Below are 18,670 nucleotides of genomic sequence, written 5' to 3'. Positions count from 1 at the left end.
AATCAATTATAGTTTCCACTGAGGTTCACTTCGCTGAAGTCTTAAACTCAAAGTTTAATTTGGACCTCATAATTGCTAAGACGTTTACAAACTGAGAATGAGCTCTGAGTAGTGGAAATACTACCCCATATCAACTTCAAGTAGTATCATGAAGTTATTTTCATTTTGCAATGTACTTTCTTAAAAAACAAAAGCTTCAAGGGTTTCCCCTTTCCTGCAGTGAACATATTTGCTCATAGAACTTCTCAAAGCTGAAATAATATAATTATCTTCTGACATAATTTTATAGGAACACTTATGGAGCCTTATTGTCTTTGGAAAATTATGATGACTTTCTCCCTTTAATAACTCTGATCATACCAGTAAATGTTAATCCAATGGAAAAGTATGGCAAGGAGCCCAGAGGTGTCTGGACAGAAGTATTATTACTTCCGGGGGATTAGGAAGAGACTTATTGAATTAGAGAGCTCCCCAGCCATTTCTATCTATGATTTTGCATAATGATGCCCATCAATCTCAAACTACTACTCTTTGCTCCCTGTCCATAATCTGTCAGGTGCTAAATTGTATATTTAAAGATGCTGGTGGAAAGCAAAAGTAAATCTACCTGCAGGATCCTCTGGGTTATGAGTGATGCCAGCTGGCAAAGTCTCATTACCCTTGGAAGTGTTCCAATGTCTCACAGACACAGGCTCTTTGTGTCTTACGACTACATTCTGTGTATGGCTTCAGCATGCTTCTTTGATCACAGCCTGTCTGCTCCCCTCTGCCATTGTCCCAGCATTCCACCACTAACCAGTTCTTCCTCTTCCCGGACACTCTTTAAGCTCTCAATGCTTACGCCTCACCACTGGTATTCCTACCTCAGAATTCTCCTTGCATTCAGTTCCTCCCACCCATTGATGCCATGTAGTCTCTTGAATATGCTGCTTTTATCTTGGCACCAACTTTGAAGGCTCCTCAAGAACTCATGGATTAAATCCAAAATCTTCAGTCAGGGCCTTCACAATATAAACTCATTCTGTATGAGACTTTACCTCACCCAATCAGGTCCCCTCGAGGTCTGTGATGAATTCAAGGGCACACATCACATCTTATAGGGAAAAGGTTAGCAAATTTTTTCTATCAAGGGCCAGAGAGAAAATCTTTTGGGTTTTGTAGGTCCTATGGTCTCCGCTGCAGCTATTCAGTTCTGCTGCTGTGATACTGAAGCATCTGTAGACAGTGTATAAACAAATGAGTGTGGCTGTGTCCCAGTAAAACCTTATTTATGGACTTGGACATTTAAATTTCGTATAATTTTTGTGCATCATGAAATTGTATTCTTCTTTTGATTTTCTTCAATGACTTAAAATTGTAAATAGCAGTCTTAGCTCATGGACCATACAAAAACGGGAGGCAGGCTGGGTTTGACCCACAGGCCACACTTTGCCATTCTCTGTTCTAGGAGATTGCTGGTCATGAGCTTTTGACTTGCTCTTGACTTGCTCTTGACTTGCCCCGACTTGCCACAGGGTGGCAAGAGCAGGCCCTCCTCTCCCCATGATGGCATCCTTTGTCATGTGAGGTGAAGATCTGCCCAGCATCTGAGTCTCTAATTACCTACTTAGAAGAAGGTCCCCCAACTAACCACATGGCCAGGAGAAAGTGGAATACCATTCCCTGTGGCTGGAGCACTGGGCAAGGAGCAGATAGGGCCCTTTGGAGAAAAGGCAAGTCCAAGCTATTAACAATGTGCATGACATCCTCCTCCCACTCAGTCCCACTGGAGTCCTTCTGGGAACTAAAGCCTCACAGCTAAATAGTCTCCTTTTAGTATTAGGTGAGGCACCTCAGCTGTAGATAAAGGTCACTGACACACACATTACCTGGCAAGTCTTCAGATAGTGTTGGTAGTCGTGTCATTTGGTAGGGACTCTGAATCTGCAGCTTAATGCTTCTATGGAGCCAGAGTGGTTTTCTGTTTGTCCATTGCTAAAGGGAGGCACTGTTCACCTTCAGTTTCCTCCCTAATTTCCAGACCTAGAAGACAGCCCTCTGTGCCTTGCCTGAAAACCAGATACAAGCACTTCTAAATCAGGAAGATCGGCGCGTCTCCAAGTTGCCTGAGAATTTCTTCAGGAGTGCTAGCAGGGGAAGGGACAATGTTGGAAGTGATGGGAAGAGAGTGTGCTGAGTTCGCCTTTTCAATTTTATCTTTTCTCCTGCAGTTGAATTGTTACCAATGAGGCCTTTGAGGGAGGAAAGGAAGCCAGGAGGCAAAGGCCCGGAACTCGGTGCTGAAGTTGCATGGCTATAAATGACCACTAGAGGGTGCGACAGCCCGAGATTGGGGAGCCCAAAACGGCACCGTCTGCTCCAACCGCCTGGAGAATTACCAGCAGCCAAGAAGTGAAAGCAGTAGACAGGGTGGCAATAGACCATAAGGACACTGCTCTGCCTGACCATGTGGAGGGGGACAAGCAGAATCGCAAAGTATCCAGAGCCTTAAGGCACAATGGACCAAGTAATTTCTTACTTTATCTAAGGGCAATGACTGAGGCGGGTAACTCATGGATCCGGGCTAGGGGTGAGAATTGCTTTATGGCTGCAGTGAAACACGCAAATAAACTCCCCACCTTCATGAATCCTACATTAAAATCATTAAATAAATAACAGGAAGTGCTGGAGAGTAAAATAAAGAATAAGAAGCGGGGTAAGGTGTAGGGGCTTGAACAGTAGCCAAGACCATGTTCAGATGACAGCAGGTCAGAAAACAAAGGAAGGTTTAAAAAAAAAAAAAAAATGCTCCTTCTCAGCCCGCAGTGAAGAGCAGCGAGCTTAGCCACAAAGGTCTTGCCCAGTGTGCTCTCTGCTTCTCCCAGTGATAACCACCCCGATCTGCTTTTAGGAATTCTTCAAAGTAAAGAAAGTATGTGGAATCCAGAGGTAGATGGTCATTTGTTTAGGAAAACAAAATTATAAAATTAGTCTTGGGCTGAGTGCGGTGGCTCATGCCTGTAATCCCAGAACTCTGGGAGGCTGAGATGGGCGGATCACAAGGTCAGAAGATCGAGACCATCCCGGCCAACATGGCGAAACCCCATCTCTACTAAAAATACGAAAATTAGCTGGGTATGGTGGCACGCATCTGTAATCCCAGCTACTCGGGAGGCTGAGTCAGGAGAATCGCTTGAACCCAGGAGGCAGAGGTTGCAGTGAGCGGAGATCATGCCACTGCACTCCAGCCTGGTGACAGAGAGACTCTGTCTCAAAAAAAAAAAAAAAAAAAATTGGTCTTGTACCCTGGAAACTTACATAAATTGTAAAAGGTTAATTACAATCAGTAATGAAAATCCAAGAAAATTTAAGTCAACATGGGTGATGAGTGGGAGACTTGGCTGAGTGCAGAGGGCAGTAAAACTTTGTTATGATTCTTAGATTGTTTAGTGGATACAGATTCTGACTCATGCTAGACGTTGTTAGAGCTGATCTTAAAAATATGAATGTTAAAATAATAAGGGAAACCACTAATAACAGGAATACACTGTATAATTTTTCAGCTGTTTGAGAAAAACACTAGTCCTAAAGGATGCGTGGGAGGGATGATGGCCCCCATCCCAGTGGTAATCCATTGGAGCCCAGGACTGAGGGAAGGGTGGAAAGCAGCCAACTGATATCAAGGGATCAACAGTGGGACATTTCCACTGTGGGTGTCTCTGAGAAACCCACAACATTGAAGAGTCAGCTTGGAACATCTAGATCGCGATACTACCAGTAGACAATACCAAGTTCCTTTTCTACAGACCTAGCCCTGAAGCAAGAAAGTGAGCAAACTAGAGAGAAGTTGACTACGTCTCTATGACCTATTGCAGACTTTCATGACTAGAGCAGACCCAAGCCTGCAGAAGGAAAAAACTAAGTAAGATGGAGTTTGGAGTTCTCATTATCACTCTGGATTGGGTCTCTAAATGTCAAAACAAAAATACAATTTATATGTTATCTACAAGTTATCTAAAGAACGGTGAGACTTGTCCAAGATTTCACCTAAGGGCAAGGAATGGTCTGTTTGATGGAGTAAGTTCACTGAGGAGTGGTGACATAGAATAAATGTGTTTTATAATTGTATTATATTAAGCTCAGCCTGTTCAGTATAATTGGTGCATTAAAATCAGATGAATTTTGAATCAAGGTGAAAGTATTAAATAACACCAAGAGGGATTTTTACATTAATGAACTAATGACCTTTATAACAATGTTACTCCTTCCTTTGTCCTTCCCTGCTCTCTCCCCTTCAGTCCACAAAGGAGATTTTCCTTTCTCTCGCCTCCTTGAGCTTCCAATTTGCCTCATACTCTACGCATTGTATAAACATGATATGAACTCCAGCTCCCCTTGTCTCTCTTGTGGTCAGAAGTCCTTCTCTCCCTACATGTTCCTTACCCGTAAGAATTAAAGGGTGGCTTCATCAATGCGCTGCTGTGTGGCCTTGAGGAAATTACCTACCCTCACTGGATTTCAACTGATCGTCTGTTAAGTGCAGAGAAAATTTTCTGCTTTGAAGATTAAATAAAATAATGCTTGTAAACTGAGTAAAATGGCATATGGCCCATAATAATAAATGGTATTAATAGTTATCAGTGAAACAAGATTAGTGGCGAGAGAAATCTACCAAAATATTTCATTTTCTTTCAAGAGCAGGAAATGAGCCTTCTCTGTAATATGTGCACTTTAAATCTAGCATATAAAAAAGTTTAGGATACATTGCCTGATGATGATGATTATAATGACAAGGAAATGGTAACAACAGCAGTAATTATTATAACCAAAAGATACCCCACAATTGTAAGAACCAACTGCAAATGTCCCAGGAAAAATACCAGTGTGGATTATGGGACCTAGTAGGTTATTACCAGGAATTGACAGTAACAGGAAGATTATGCTGAGATACTGTAATTGGAGATGTGAGTGGCTCAAGTTCAGCATAAATTCCGTGCTGTCTCCAGAGCAAAACCAAACACATAAATAGTGGTAGCCATTAGAGAATATATATAATTTTTGTTTTTATTTTCTGAGGCAGAGTCCTGCTCGGTACCAGGCTGGAGTGTAATGGCGCAATTTTGGCTCACTACAACCTCTGCCTTCTAGGTTCAAGCCATTCTCCTGCCTCAGCCTCCTGATTAGCTGGGATTACAGGCGTGTGCCACCACACCTGGCTAATTTTTGTATTTTTAGTAGAGATGGGGTTTCACCATGTTGGCAAGACTGGTCTTGAACTCCTGACCTCAAGTGATCTGCCTGCCTCAGCCTCCCAAAGTGCTGGGATTACAGGTGTGAGCCACCATGCCCAGCCCATTAGAGAATATTTGATAAATATTTGGTGTGTAACATTCAGATAGACACTGCAGACCACTTTCAGTCTTTTCAGTTGTTCTTGTACATAGAGTAGTATAACATCATATTTAAAATGAAGGACAGCAATAAAACTGTTTAACTTCAGCACCACCACATAATGTCAGAAACATTCAAAGAAGATGCAAATGTCTAAAGCAATAGGAATTGTAATTTGGAGTAAGCAATGGGTCCTATGAAAAAAAAATTGCTTCTGACAAAACCAATTGCAGTTTTGATAGAGTTATAAAATCACTCGTTTGTGGGAAGGCAGTTATATATGAACATTATCAAATCCTTTGCCAATTCTTCATGCAATTTTAAATAATTCAGCTGAGACTTAAACATGAGCAATCACTAAATGAAACAATTCAATGAAAACTGGCTCAGGGTCTATAGATAAAGAGGTCATAGTAAAAACAATATATGAAGCTGGAATTGGGGCTTGAGTGGAATTGCTCTTTCCAGGCTTAATATCTTTATTAACAGAGCAGGTGATGGAGTAGCAGTGTGAAATGTTGCATTAGGTCTTTTCAGGTAAGTCTTTTAATATAAGAAAAAAGAACAATGGGAATAAAAACCCAGAGAAGTAAATAATTACAGCAGGAAATTAAAAGCTGCTTTTTAGATTGTAAAATTCAATCTAAATTATGTGATTCAAAGTATCCCGAGTTGCTGAATAAATTCATAGAGTTTATTTAGAATATCTGGTGATGGCTAAGAGACAATTGGGTAATAGCAGGAAGGAAATTTGAAATAAATTAATGGTAACAGTGTCTCTTTGCATTCGAGACTTCTCACCAAAAAGAGTTCAAGTTGATCTCTGTATACTTTGTAAAATAGTGAAAACTTGGAACTAGAAGTTCAAATGTTAACTGAAGGACAATAGGATTACAATGGCTGTGTATAAGTTAATTGGGAAAAGTAGATTTAATTTTCCAAAAGGCTATGCTATCTTCACATTTATTTTGATAGCAATTTAAAAAATAGATATGAGAGATACTGAATTAAAATAGAATACTGGAACATTTTGGGGGAAAGATAGAAAAATAAAGTACAATAAATGCCAGATCTATATTGCTAAAAAGCCTGCTGAGGTATCTGTTTCTATAAACTTTAGACATAATTCACTATTGACAAAGTTGAGATAATGTAACTTGGAAATGGAATAAACGTGCTAACAGAGAAATATCATTTATCAAACTTGTCGTCAATTAGATTAGAGTTTTTGAACTCGAAAAGACCTTAGAAATCTGCATTTTACAGAGGCTTAAACTGAAACTCAAAGTGATTTAGTAACTTGCTTAGAATGACATAGCCATTCTGAAGCAGAGATTATCTCCTGCTCCCGTGCTCATCCTGCTCAGCCATGACTGGTCGCTGGGTCAATGAGGATATAATTGCTATGGCTAATTTCTGTCCTTGTTGAAAAACTGGATAAGAGCTTAGATTCTGCAGCCAAGCTATTTGGGTTCAATTCCTGGCTCTACTGTTTTCTAGTATGGTAACCTTAGCCTCTCTCTCTTTCCTAATCTCTATAATTGGGATAACAATAACACTTGTTTCATAGTATTGATGAAAGGATTAAATTAGTTAATGTGTGTAAAGGGTTTGAAGTCTAGATTTTATGCTGCTAAATTTCATATAAAACATCATAGAGGGCCGGACGCGGTGGCTCAAGCCTGTAATCCCAGCACTTTGGGAGGCCGAGACGGGTGGATCACGAGGTCAGGAGATCGAGACCATCCTGGATAACACGGTGAAACCCCGTCTCTACTAAAAAATACAAAAAAAAAACTAGCCGGGCGAGGTGGTGGGTGCCTGTAGTCCCAGCTACTAGGGAGGCTGAGGCAGGAGAATGGCGTAAACCTGGAAGGCGGAGCTGGCAGTGAGCTGAGATCTGGCCACTGCACTCCAGCCTGGGTGACAGAGAGAGACTCCGTCTCAAAAAAAAAAAAAAAAAAAAAAAAAAAAAAAAAAAAATCATAGAGATTTTTGAAATCACAAGCATTCTTATACACCAGTAACAGACAAACAGAGGGCCAAATCATGAATGAACTTCCATTCACAATTGCTTCAAAGAAAATTAAATACCTAGGAATCCAACTTACTAGGGATGTAAAGGACCTCTTCAAGGAGAACTACAAACCACTGCTCAGTGAAATAAAAGAGGACACAAACAAATGGAAGAACATACCATGCTCATGGATAGGAAGAATCAATATCGTGAAAATGGCCATACTGCCCAAGGTAATTTATAGATTCAATGCCATCCCCATCAAGCTACCAATGAGTTTCTTCACAGAATTGGAAAAAACTGCTTTAAAGTTCATATGGAACCAAAAAAGAGCCCGCATCTCCAAGACAATCCTAAGTCAAAAGAACAAAGCTGGAGGCATCACGCTACCTGACTTCAAACTATACTACAAGGCTACAGTAACCAAAACAGCATGGTACTGGTACCAAAACAGAGATATAGACCAATGGAACAGAACAGAGTCCTCAGAAATAATACCACACATCTACAGCCATCTGATCTTTGACAAACCTGAGAGAAACAAGAAATGGGGAAAGGATTCCCTATTTAATAAATAGTGCTGGGAAAATTGGCTAGCCATAAGTAGAAAGCTGAAACTGGATCCTTTCCTTACTCCTTATACGAAAATTAATTCAAGATGGATTAGAGACTTAAATGTTAGACCTAATACCATAAAAACCCTAGAAGAAAACCTAGGTAATACCATTCAGGACATAGGCATGGGCAAGGAATTCATGTCTAAAACACCAAAAGCAATGGCAACAAAAGCCAAAATTGACAAATGGGATCTCATTAAATTAAAGAGCTTCTGCACAGCAAAAGAAACTACCATCAGAGTGAACAGGCAACCTACAGAATGGGAGAAAATTTTTGCAATCTACTCATCTGACAAAGGGCTAATATCCAGAACCTACAAAGAACTCAAACAAATTTACAAGAAAAAAACAAACAACCCCATCAAAAAGTGGGCAAAGGATATGAACAGACACTTCTCAAAAGAAGACATTCATACAGCCAACAGACACATGAAAAAATGCTCATCATCACTGGCCATCAGAGAAATGCAAATCAAAACCACAATGAGATACCATCTCACACCAGTTAGAATGGCAATCATTAAAAAGTCAGGAAACAACAGGTGCTGGAGAGGATGTGGAGAAATAGGAACACTTTTACACTGTTGGTGGGATTGTAGACTAGTTCAACCATTATGGAAAACATTATGGCGATTCCTCAAGGATCTAGAACTAGAAGTACCATATGACCCAGCCATCCCATTACTGGGTATATACCCAAAGGATTATAAATTATGCTGCTATAAAGACACATGCACACGTATGTTTATTGTGGCACTATTCACAATAGCAAAGACTTGGAATCAACCCAAATGTCCATCAGTGACAGACTGGATTAAGAAAATGTGGCACATATACACCATGAATACTATGCAGCCATCAAAAAGGATGAGTTTGCGTCCTTTGTAGGGACATGGATGCAGCTGGAAACCATCATTCTCAGCAAACTATCACAAGGACAGAAAACCAAACACTGCATGTTCTCACTCATAGGTGGGAACTGAACAATGAGATCACTTAGACTCGGGAAGGGGAACATCACACACCGGGGCCTATCACGGGGAGAGGGGAGTGGGGAGGGATTGCATTGGGAGTTATACCTGATGTAAATGACGAGTTGATGGGAGCTGATGAGTTGATGGGTGCAGCACGCCAACATGACACAGTATACATATGTAACAAACCTGCAAGTTATCCACATGTACCCTAGAACTTAAAGTATAATTAAAAAAAAAATCATAGAGATTTTTGAAATGCTTTCATGGAATTTATGAAACAAGGAAGAATTCATCCCAAATATAATAGGAAGATCTACTCTTAGAGGTTTTCCTCACATTTTGGTTGAGAGAGGATCCAAAGTTATTTCTGGAAAACTGTATATTTTCTTCATAGTTTGGGGTGAAACACCTGTGAAGGTAGTCTATAGTCATCATTGCCCAAGTCAGGTGCATTCTGTAGTCAAGACTTCACATCACATGGAGGATTGGATATATATACATATACATATATGTGTATGTGTATATGTTTATACATGCATATATGTATATGAATATACATGTATACATATACAAATAACTTTTAAAATATTATTTCAGTTATTCCTCCTTGTGACTTAGGAAAATGCAAGAGCAAGAAAGAATCCTTTACTTAGGTGATGATTGAGAACATACTTGAGTACAAAACAGCACTCAACTGAGAAAACTCTAACTTCTTATTTCCTTAGGTGTCTAATATGTTTCAACCATTTTGCATGTTTTCTTAGGAAAGAAAAGCTAATAATTGCATTAAAAATGTTTTATTATGGAGGATTTGATGTTATAGAATAATGGATATTGTATCCACCCCAACTGTATTAGTCTGTTCTTGCACTGCTATAAAGAAATACCTAAGACTAGGTAATTTATAAAGAAAAAAGGCTCAATTGGCTCACAGTTCTGCAGGCTGTACCAGAAGCATACTGACATCTGCTTCTGGGGAGACCTCAAGGACCTTTTACTCACGGCAAAGGCAAAGTGGAAGCAGGCTTCTTACATGGCAGGAGCAAGACCAAGAGAGAGAGCAGGGAGGTGTACACACTTTTAAATGACTAGATCTCATGAGGGATCTCACTTTCATGGGAATAGCACCAAGGGGGAGATGTGCCCCAATTCCCCATTTCCCCTCTGCATGCCCTAGTAGAGATTACCCATGAGGGCTCTGCCCCTGCAGCAGACTTCTGCTTGGACATCCGGGCTTTTCCCTACATCCTCTGAAATCTAGGCAGAGGTTCCCAAGCCTCAACTCTTGCACTCTGCACACCCACAGGTGTAACACTGCATGGAAGCTGCCAAGGCTTATGACTTGCACCCTCTGAAGCAGTGACCCCAGCTGTACCTGCACCCCTTGGAGCCAAAGCTGGAGCTGGAGCAGCTGGGATGCAGAGAGCAGTGTCCCAAGGTTGCACAGGGCAGCAGGGCCCTGGTTGTGGCCCACAAAATCATTCTTCCCTCCTAGGGCTCTGGGCTTATAATGGAAGGGGCTGCTATGAAGGTCTCTGAAATGCCTTTGAGGCCTTTTCTCCATTGTCTTTGCTATTAGCATTTGGCTCCTTTTTACTTATGCAAATTTCTGTAGCCTGCTTGAATTCCTCCCCTGAAAATGGATTTTCTTTTCTACTACATGGCCAGGCTGCAAATTTTTTAAACTTTTATGCTCTGCTTCTCCTTTAAATATAAGTTTCAGTGTTATATCATTTCTTTCCTCATGCATATGAGCATAGACTGTTAAAAGCAACCAGGCCACATCTTGAACACTTTGCTGCTTAGAAATTTCTTTCACCAGATACACTAAATCATCACCTTCAAGTTCAAAATTCCCCAGAACCCTACAGTAGGGGCACAATGCTCTCAGGTTCTATGCTAATGCATAACAAAAGTGACCTTTGCTGCAGTTCTCCATAAGTTCTTCATCTCCTTCGGAGACCTCATCAGCCCAGACTTTATTGTCCATATCACTATCAGCATTTTGGTTACAACAATTTAACAAGTCTCTGGGAAGTTCCAAATTTTCTGTCATCTTCCTGTCTTCTTTTGAGACCTCCACATTATTCCAACTTCTGCCAGTTACCCAATTCCAAAGCTGCTTCCACATATTTAGGTATTTTTATATAGGAACGCCCCCTCCTTAGTATCAATTTTCTGTATTAGTCTGTTGTTGCACTGCTCTAAAGAAATACCTGAGACTGGGTAATTTATACAAAAAAGAGGTTAAATTGGCTTTCCAATTCGTCAATCTGTATGGGAAGCATAGCGGCATCTGCTTCTGAGGAGGCCTCAGGGAGCTTTTACTCATGGTGGAAGACAAAGCAGGAGCAGTCTTCTTACATGGCAGGAGTAGGGCCAAGAGAGAAGGTGGAGGTGGTACACACTTTTAAATGACCAGATCTCATGATAACTCACACATTTTCATGGGAACAGCACCAAGGGGGTAAATCTACCCCCATGATCCAATTCAACATGAGATTGCAATTCAATGTGGATTGCAATTCAACATGAGATTTGGGTGGGGACGCAGATCCAAACCACATTACCACCTGAGGTGAAAAGCTTGTCAATTCATGGCCAACCTTATTTAATCTCTACAGCTTCTCCAGTGGTATGCTGGAGGTGGCCTGCACCAGTTGGAAAGAATAGATTGTGAGTGTCTCTTCCCAGTTCTAAGTTCTAGATTTCATGCTGCTAAATTTAATATAAAACACCATAGAGATTTTTGAAATGCTTTCATGGAATTTATGAAACAAGGAAGAATTTATCTCAAATATAATAGGAAGATCTACTCTTAGAAATCTTTTTCTGCATTATTTTAGTTGGGAGAGGATCCAAAGTTATTTCTGGAAAACTTTGTATATTTTCTTTGTAATTTGTAGTAAAACACCTGTGAGGGTAGTCTATAATCATCATTGCCCAACACCGATAGCTTGAAATTTGCCATGGTGGGTGTATTTGTACTGTGGCAATCAGCAGATGATACAAATAACACCAGTCAGGCCCTCATTCCACTCAATCTGGTTAAGCATTTACCAGTACACCACTATGTTTCTCAGTTTTCCCTTTCACAATACTTTGAGGCAAATCCCAGAAATGATATTATTTTATTTATAAATATTTTAGTATGTAACCACCCCCCCAAATTAACAATAATTATTTACTATCCAATTACCAATCATGGCTGGGTGTGGTGGCTAACACCTCTAATCCCAGCATTTTGGGAGGCTAAAGTGGAAGGATTGATCACTTGAGCTGGGAGGTTGAGGCAGCAGTGAGTAGTGATCATGCCATTGTACTCCAGCCTGGGTGACAGAGCAAGGCCCTGTCTCAATAAACGGACAAACCCCATCAAAAACCCAGGAAACAAATTATTTATGAGTAATCAAATTTCCAACTTTCTTTCCCTGTTTGAATTAGGCTACATATAAGGCCTCTTCAGTAATTGGTTGGTATGTTTGTTGACTCTCTTTTAACTTATAGATTTCATCTCTTCTTTATTTTTTCACTTGCCATTTATTGATGAAATCAGTTTGTTTTGTGGTTTTTCCCTAGTGTTGATTTTGCTGACTATATTCCTGTGAAATATAATCAGCAAATGTTACCATGTTGTTAAATGTGTTATTCTGTTCTTTGTCTTTCCTATAAATTCATTGTTGGATCCAGAGTCTTAATCAGACTCAAGTTCAATTTTTAGAAATTTTATTTGTTTGTTTATTTATTTATTGCCAAACTACTCTGACCTTTAGCTAAGAGGGAAGTGATATTCGATTATCTCTTGTTTTGTGATATTGTCAGCTTTCAATAAGCATTACCCAGTCTGTTACTTCATTAGGAATTGCAAAATGGTGATGTTTGAATTCAAATGTATTATAGAATATTAATATAAAGAGAGAACTTCCTTCATCTTCTACTTTATAATCCAGTAGTACAGTTTATATAAGTAAAGCAGGATAAGTGGTTGAATTCTTTATTTACTAGTTTTAAAAAATGAGTTGGTTTCACTGGCATGTCTTAAATCAATTCAGCACTTTTTCCTTCTTTTTCTTTTGAATATTATTATGAACTCATGAATTTAAACATATTTGATGTGTTTCAATACATTGCAGTTGTTATTCTCATTGAGCCTCAAAGTATCTCTTCTTTGGCTAGTGGGAGTCTCTCTCAGTTAGCTTCTGAGTCCTTTTCACATGACTGCAGTTGTCTTTGGAAGTTTCCTCATGATCTTGTGCATTTCCTGCTTCAGACCTGGGATCAGCCATTTTTAAAGAGCCTTGTTTCCTTTCAGTGGGGAATGGTATTTAGAGAACACAATCCGAGTGACCTTTTAAGGGCATAGAGCTAAGAAATGGTTTCTTTTATGCTGCTTTTTAAAAAAAGATAAAATAAATTATGAGTTTAAACTGATACTTCAAATACAAGATTACAATGTTTGTATGTAATTCTTCTTTTATCTATATTTCCTTTTGCTTGTGCCAAGGATCTTATCAATTACAGTGAGAATGATAGAATTAAAAACATTAAAGATATCTAATAATTACTTACTTGCTCTATTATACATAATAGTCTCTGAATAACAATGCCTACATTACTGTTAACAATATGATAACTAAAAAGAGTTTGACATTTTATTTTATTTTACTTTTTGCACATTTTTTTGATGAGACATATTCCACTGGGGCTATAGAGACAAGTGTGTTTTAACATTATTTGGAATTATCTTGCCATCAACTGGACACGCACTTAGGTATATTTCTTTTATATTATTTTAAGAGATTTTATTTAAATTTTATTTTGTTTTATAGTTAAGTAAAGTACATTCTTCTGAAGTCAAATCTATAAAACAAGGTATATCTCAAGAAGTCTACCTTATTTCCTCCCTCCCCAATACATAGCCATTTCAACAATTGTTATGGTTTATCTTTTTTTTTTAAATAAGCACCAAAAGTTTGACAATCATTGGACTATAGTTTATTCCATTGCTTATCTCCCAGTGAATATTTATTCATCAATAGGATGTTTCTATTTCCCTAGGCCTTTCTAAAAGATTACTTGGTCAAATTTTTGCAGATTTGCCTATCCAAGGGTGCGAAATGGTATATCAGTAAAGTTTTCATTTGCTTCTTATAGTTGAGAACCACTTGCATTTTTTTCTGGGCTGTAGCCCATTTTTCTATAAGGCTAATGGAAATTTTGTTCCCTATTTTTAGAAGCTCTTTATGTATCAGGGACATTAAACTTTTGTGTGATATATGTTGCAAATTTGCATTTACTCCCAATTCATCACTTTATTTTTACTTTGCTTATGGTGTCTCTTTCCAAGCAAAATACTTTTTATTTCTATTTAATAAAATTTTTCTTAAATCATTTGGGCCCATCTTGGAGTCTTATAGGGAGAGAGATGTTTTTTCCAGGATTACTCATTGGTGAGAAAGTTTAATGATGGGAACTTTAGGAGAAAATAAATCAACACTGCTGGAGTATGGAATTTAGTGCAATGTACTTAGATGCTGGATAGTCCCTGTGACTTCTTCATGATTGTTAACAGGTGTTCAATGGTGTTGGCTGGAAAAATGTTCAAGCTGGGCCCATTAAATTCTCTCTAGGCTGTGTGATCTTATTCTCTTCTTGGCTTCTGAACAAGTTGGTGCATTAATGCAGTTTTTATAAAGCATTGATGCTTCACACTGTGCTTATTTGTAAAGCAATTCATGTAATAAAAATTATGAGTCCTGACACATGGGAAGCCTCTGGAAATGGGGAGAGTGGATTATATTCACTCCCCTAGAGTGAGCTAATTAAGAGAATTCAATGAAAATTCTGTTACCAATTTAGATTTTCTGCTTTCATCTCCTTATATGTATCTACAGGGGCATAGCAGTCATCATGTGACTCATATAGCTCCACTTGTTCTTTAACTCAGCTTCAATGAGGTGGTTTACAATTTAGATGTTGTAATTTCCTCTTATGGAGATTATGTGCATGAACTCAGAAGGAGTAGAGACTTTATACTGGAAGTCAATTCCTATCTTTTTTTTTTTTATTTTGGGGGCCAGTTTCAGAAATATAGATGACTACAAGCCCTATTAATATCACCTTTTTTTGTTTTTTTCATATTTGTTGGGTATTTTCACATAAATAATCTTACAAGAACTGCATGAGGTAGATGGGGCTTTATATCCATATATCATGCATGAGAGAATTCAGAAATTTTAAATTACTTGCTCAATGACTCACAGCTTAAAAGTAAAGAAGCAAGGGCTTGTATTAAGGTCTAACTACAGCTACAGGGTTTTTTGGTAGTTAGGCTCATCCTTTTGTTGAAGTGCAGTAGAGCAGTTTTTAAAAAATTTTAAGAAACAGGGCCTTGCTCTGTCTCCTGGGTTGGAGTGCAGTGGCGCAATCATAGCTCACTGCAGCCTAGAACTCCTGCTACAGCCTCCCTGGTAGCTAGAACTACAGATGTGTGCCGTCGCACCCAGCTAATTTTTAACTTTTTTGTAGAGATGGGGTCTCACTATGTTTCCAGGCTGGTCTGGAACTCCTTGTCCTCAAGCAATCCTCACTCCTTGGCCTCCCAAATTCTGAGATTACAGGTGTGAGCCACTGTGCAGTAGAGCAGTTTTATTAAAAGAAAAAGATATTGTTTGAATGTTATGATTCCTCACACTAGATTAAAGAGGAAAAAAGAGGCATATTCTATTTTGTAGTAAGATAATATATAGGTTGTTGTAGGGGCCATGGGAAAACTTTTCCCCTTCATGCTCTGAAGTTTCACTGAAAAATAAACTTAAAAAGGCAACTTAATTGATAAAAGGCAAACAAATTTACAAATGTAAATACAGGGAGAACAGAGTGGTTACTCACCCCCCCAATGGGGATCAGAATCTTATATATTAATACCATCCTAAGGTTACAGAAAGACAGGGAACTGGAATCCTGGCCAAACAGGTTATGAGAGGGAGAAGAGGAATTCTGTTGAGGGACAATAAAGGATTACTAAGGAGAATGAGTGGATCTGGGAACAAAAATTAACTTGTAAATAATTCTCTTTGGAATTGGAATGAGGCTGGTAGGCAAACATTATCTTGGGAAAGGGTCTGTTCAGGTGTGGTTACCTTCTTGGTCTTACATGGAGAGGAAGAAAAAGAAAGATTGTCTTTTTGCTGGGTCAGGACTTGAGGCAGATAAAGGAATTTCAGCCTGGCTTTGGTAGTGTAATGGAGGAGAAGTCAGGGAGACCTTGAGGCTTCTTCTTTAGTTAAGCATGTCAAAGCACTGTATTTTGGGATGTTGGCTTTTGGGCCTCAATATAGTGTAAAAGAGTTGTATGATTGTAAAACAGAGTAACTATGGGTATTGTCTAGTCAGCTCTTGTCCTACAGAGAGGAAACACAAGTTCTCTGATGATTAAATGGTCTTGAACTCCTAGCCTCAAGCAATCCTCTCACCTTGGCCTCTCAAAGTGCTGAGATTACAGGTGTGAGCCACCACATCTGACCCTGTGATGGTTAAATGGTTTGTCTCAAGTCATGTCACATGTTGTTGGTGCAGCCAGATCTCTGTTTATTGAGGAGACAGAAAAGGTGACTGTCATGGGTATCACTGGCTGGAGTCAGCAGTGCAGGCAGTAAAATAATTTACCAAGATAGTTGTAGGTAAAACAAAAAAGCAGATTTATTAGAGGGAAAGTACATTGCAAGCAAGCAATGGGCAGCACAGCAGAGAAGGGGCTTTCTGCGAAGAGGCAGGGGCTGGAGGGGTTTTATAGGCTATTCACAGAACAAGAACATGCTGCTGGGGCTGTGTGGAGAGTAAGGTAATTGTGCCAGTGGTTTGTTTGTGATTAACTGTCTTTTGGTATAATTATTCTCCGTCACCTGGGACCCCTTCCTTGTTGTTGATTACTTATTAAGACTCCACATCCCCCCACCCCCAAATCCCAATAGAAAAACAATGACAAATCTTTGGCATTGGGGTGGAAGTTTCATCTTCCAACTACTTTCTGCTGACTGTGGGTGTAGCGCTGACTCAACCTACGGTTTTTGGTCTGTAAAGAGACCCTGTGGGTCATTGTCCTGGATTGTGGGACTTAGGATATTAGATCTTGCTGGAGGAAGGGACTCATCAAAGAGGGGAAGCATGTCAAGGCAAAGCTGGTGTCCAGCTAAATCCAGGGGAGATTTGTAAAGGTAGCAGGTATCATCGGGGAGAGACTGGTCTCATTCACAGCATCACTTGAAAGAAACTGCTGAATTCTAGAAGATAAAATTTTCTTTCTTAAATCAGTTACCAAAAAGGCAAAGGAAAACCTCTTGCAATTGTCTGTTTTTCCTTATTGGAAGCCAATTTAGATAACCTGGAAGCTCAACTCAGTGAAAAAGTGTTTGAATTTAATTAGACACAGCATAAGGCACCAATTTTAGAGAATGTTGTATGTAATTACATACAATATTCCTTTTATAAATTTCCTTTCACAAATTTTGTCATAACTTACACAGACTAACAATGAATGCTTGGACTTTATGACTTGTCCTAAACATACCTCTTTTAAAACAACCAGTTATTTTATTTTAGGACAAGAATTTCCCATGCAATATCTTTTCTCATAGAAAATCTCTTTTATATAACCCTTCTTTCAAAAAATACCTCTTTACCTTTATAACCCTTGAATTAGACAAAAGTCATTTTTCTTCTGTTAGGAAGTTATGGTTTATATCATATGTTGCTGTGCAAGTCCTGTGAAGGAGGAGCAGATGAGGAGGTGATCTACATACTGTAGAAGCTATCCCTCCCCCAAGAGATTGCTCGGTTAGATTTCTTGCTAGGATTCATCTGAATAAGTGTGGGCTATTTTTAAATCTTTGAGGTAGGACTATCTAGGTTGAAGATATTGGCTAAAAATTTAGGTAGCTTTTCCAGGAGAAACAGGGCTAGTAGAGGGAAAGATGAATTCAGAGGTTGGGTAGTTTTTAAGCAGGCACCCATCTTGAAAATTATATTTTTGCCCCAAAGGGATGTGGGTTATTTAGACATATCAGGGACTGGTGCAAGAATAGTAATTGGTTTCTTAAGTATAAAGGGGTATTAATTTTTTTCTTTTGGAGGGCGGAGGTGCCATTTGCCCCCATTACCCAACAGGATTTGGAGAACAGTTGCTCAGAGAAGATTAGTACAGTGTAGGCAGCTCTTGAACCTAAAAGGGAAATTTAAAATTTTACTTGCTGCCTCCAGAGTTGCCCTTTGATTTGTCTTGTTGATGACCATGTCCGGTTTGGAAGCCAGTTGGAGCAGAGAGCCCCTTCAGCTCAAGGCCACTGGGGGTTGGGGGCTGTCCCAGGGGCTCTCTGACAGTCCTGTTTCTAGTGACCAAGATTGTGATAGAGTGAGCAAGCCACATGGGGCTTTTTCCCATTTATTCCATTGGAGCAGTTTGCCTTCCAGTGGCCTGATCTTCTTCACTGATGGCAGTTACCTAGAGGAGTGTCCCTAAGGCAGCCTAGAGGGGGCTGGGGATTTGTAAAGCAACCAAGAATTGAGCCTGACTCTTGTCCCTGAGTTTTTCTTTCTCCTTAGCCCTGTCCTTCTTATTCTGCTTCTGGTTATAAGAGACTGAGGGGGCTTATTTCAGGATTTCTTGCATAGGGGCCATGCTATATTACACA

At 39.4% G+C, this 18,670-nt stretch overlaps 1 protein-coding gene across 1 annotated transcript in view; it reads left to right on the top strand.

Moving 5' to 3' along the window:
* The window catches only part of LOC105470089 (uncharacterized), a 75,546-nt gene extending 72,815 nt beyond the window's left edge, over window positions 1-2,731 (top strand). Inside the window, exon 2 of the mRNA XM_071071833.1 lies at window positions 2,211-2,731. Within this exon, the coding sequence (XP_070927934.1) occupies window positions 2,211-2,214 (4 nt within the window). The 3' untranslated portion in view covers window positions 2,215-2,731. The remainder of the gene's footprint in view (window positions 1-2,210) is intronic.
* Window positions 2,732-18,670: the final 15,939 nt, after the last annotated feature.

This window comes from Macaca nemestrina, chromosome 10 (assembly GCF_043159975.1).
Source record: "Macaca nemestrina isolate mMacNem1 chromosome 10, mMacNem.hap1, whole genome shotgun sequence".
Taxonomy (NCBI): Eukaryota; Metazoa; Chordata; class Mammalia; order Primates; family Cercopithecidae; genus Macaca; species Macaca nemestrina.
Note: the sequence above shows the minus strand (reverse complement) of the source record. Positions and strands in the feature narration are given on the sequence as shown.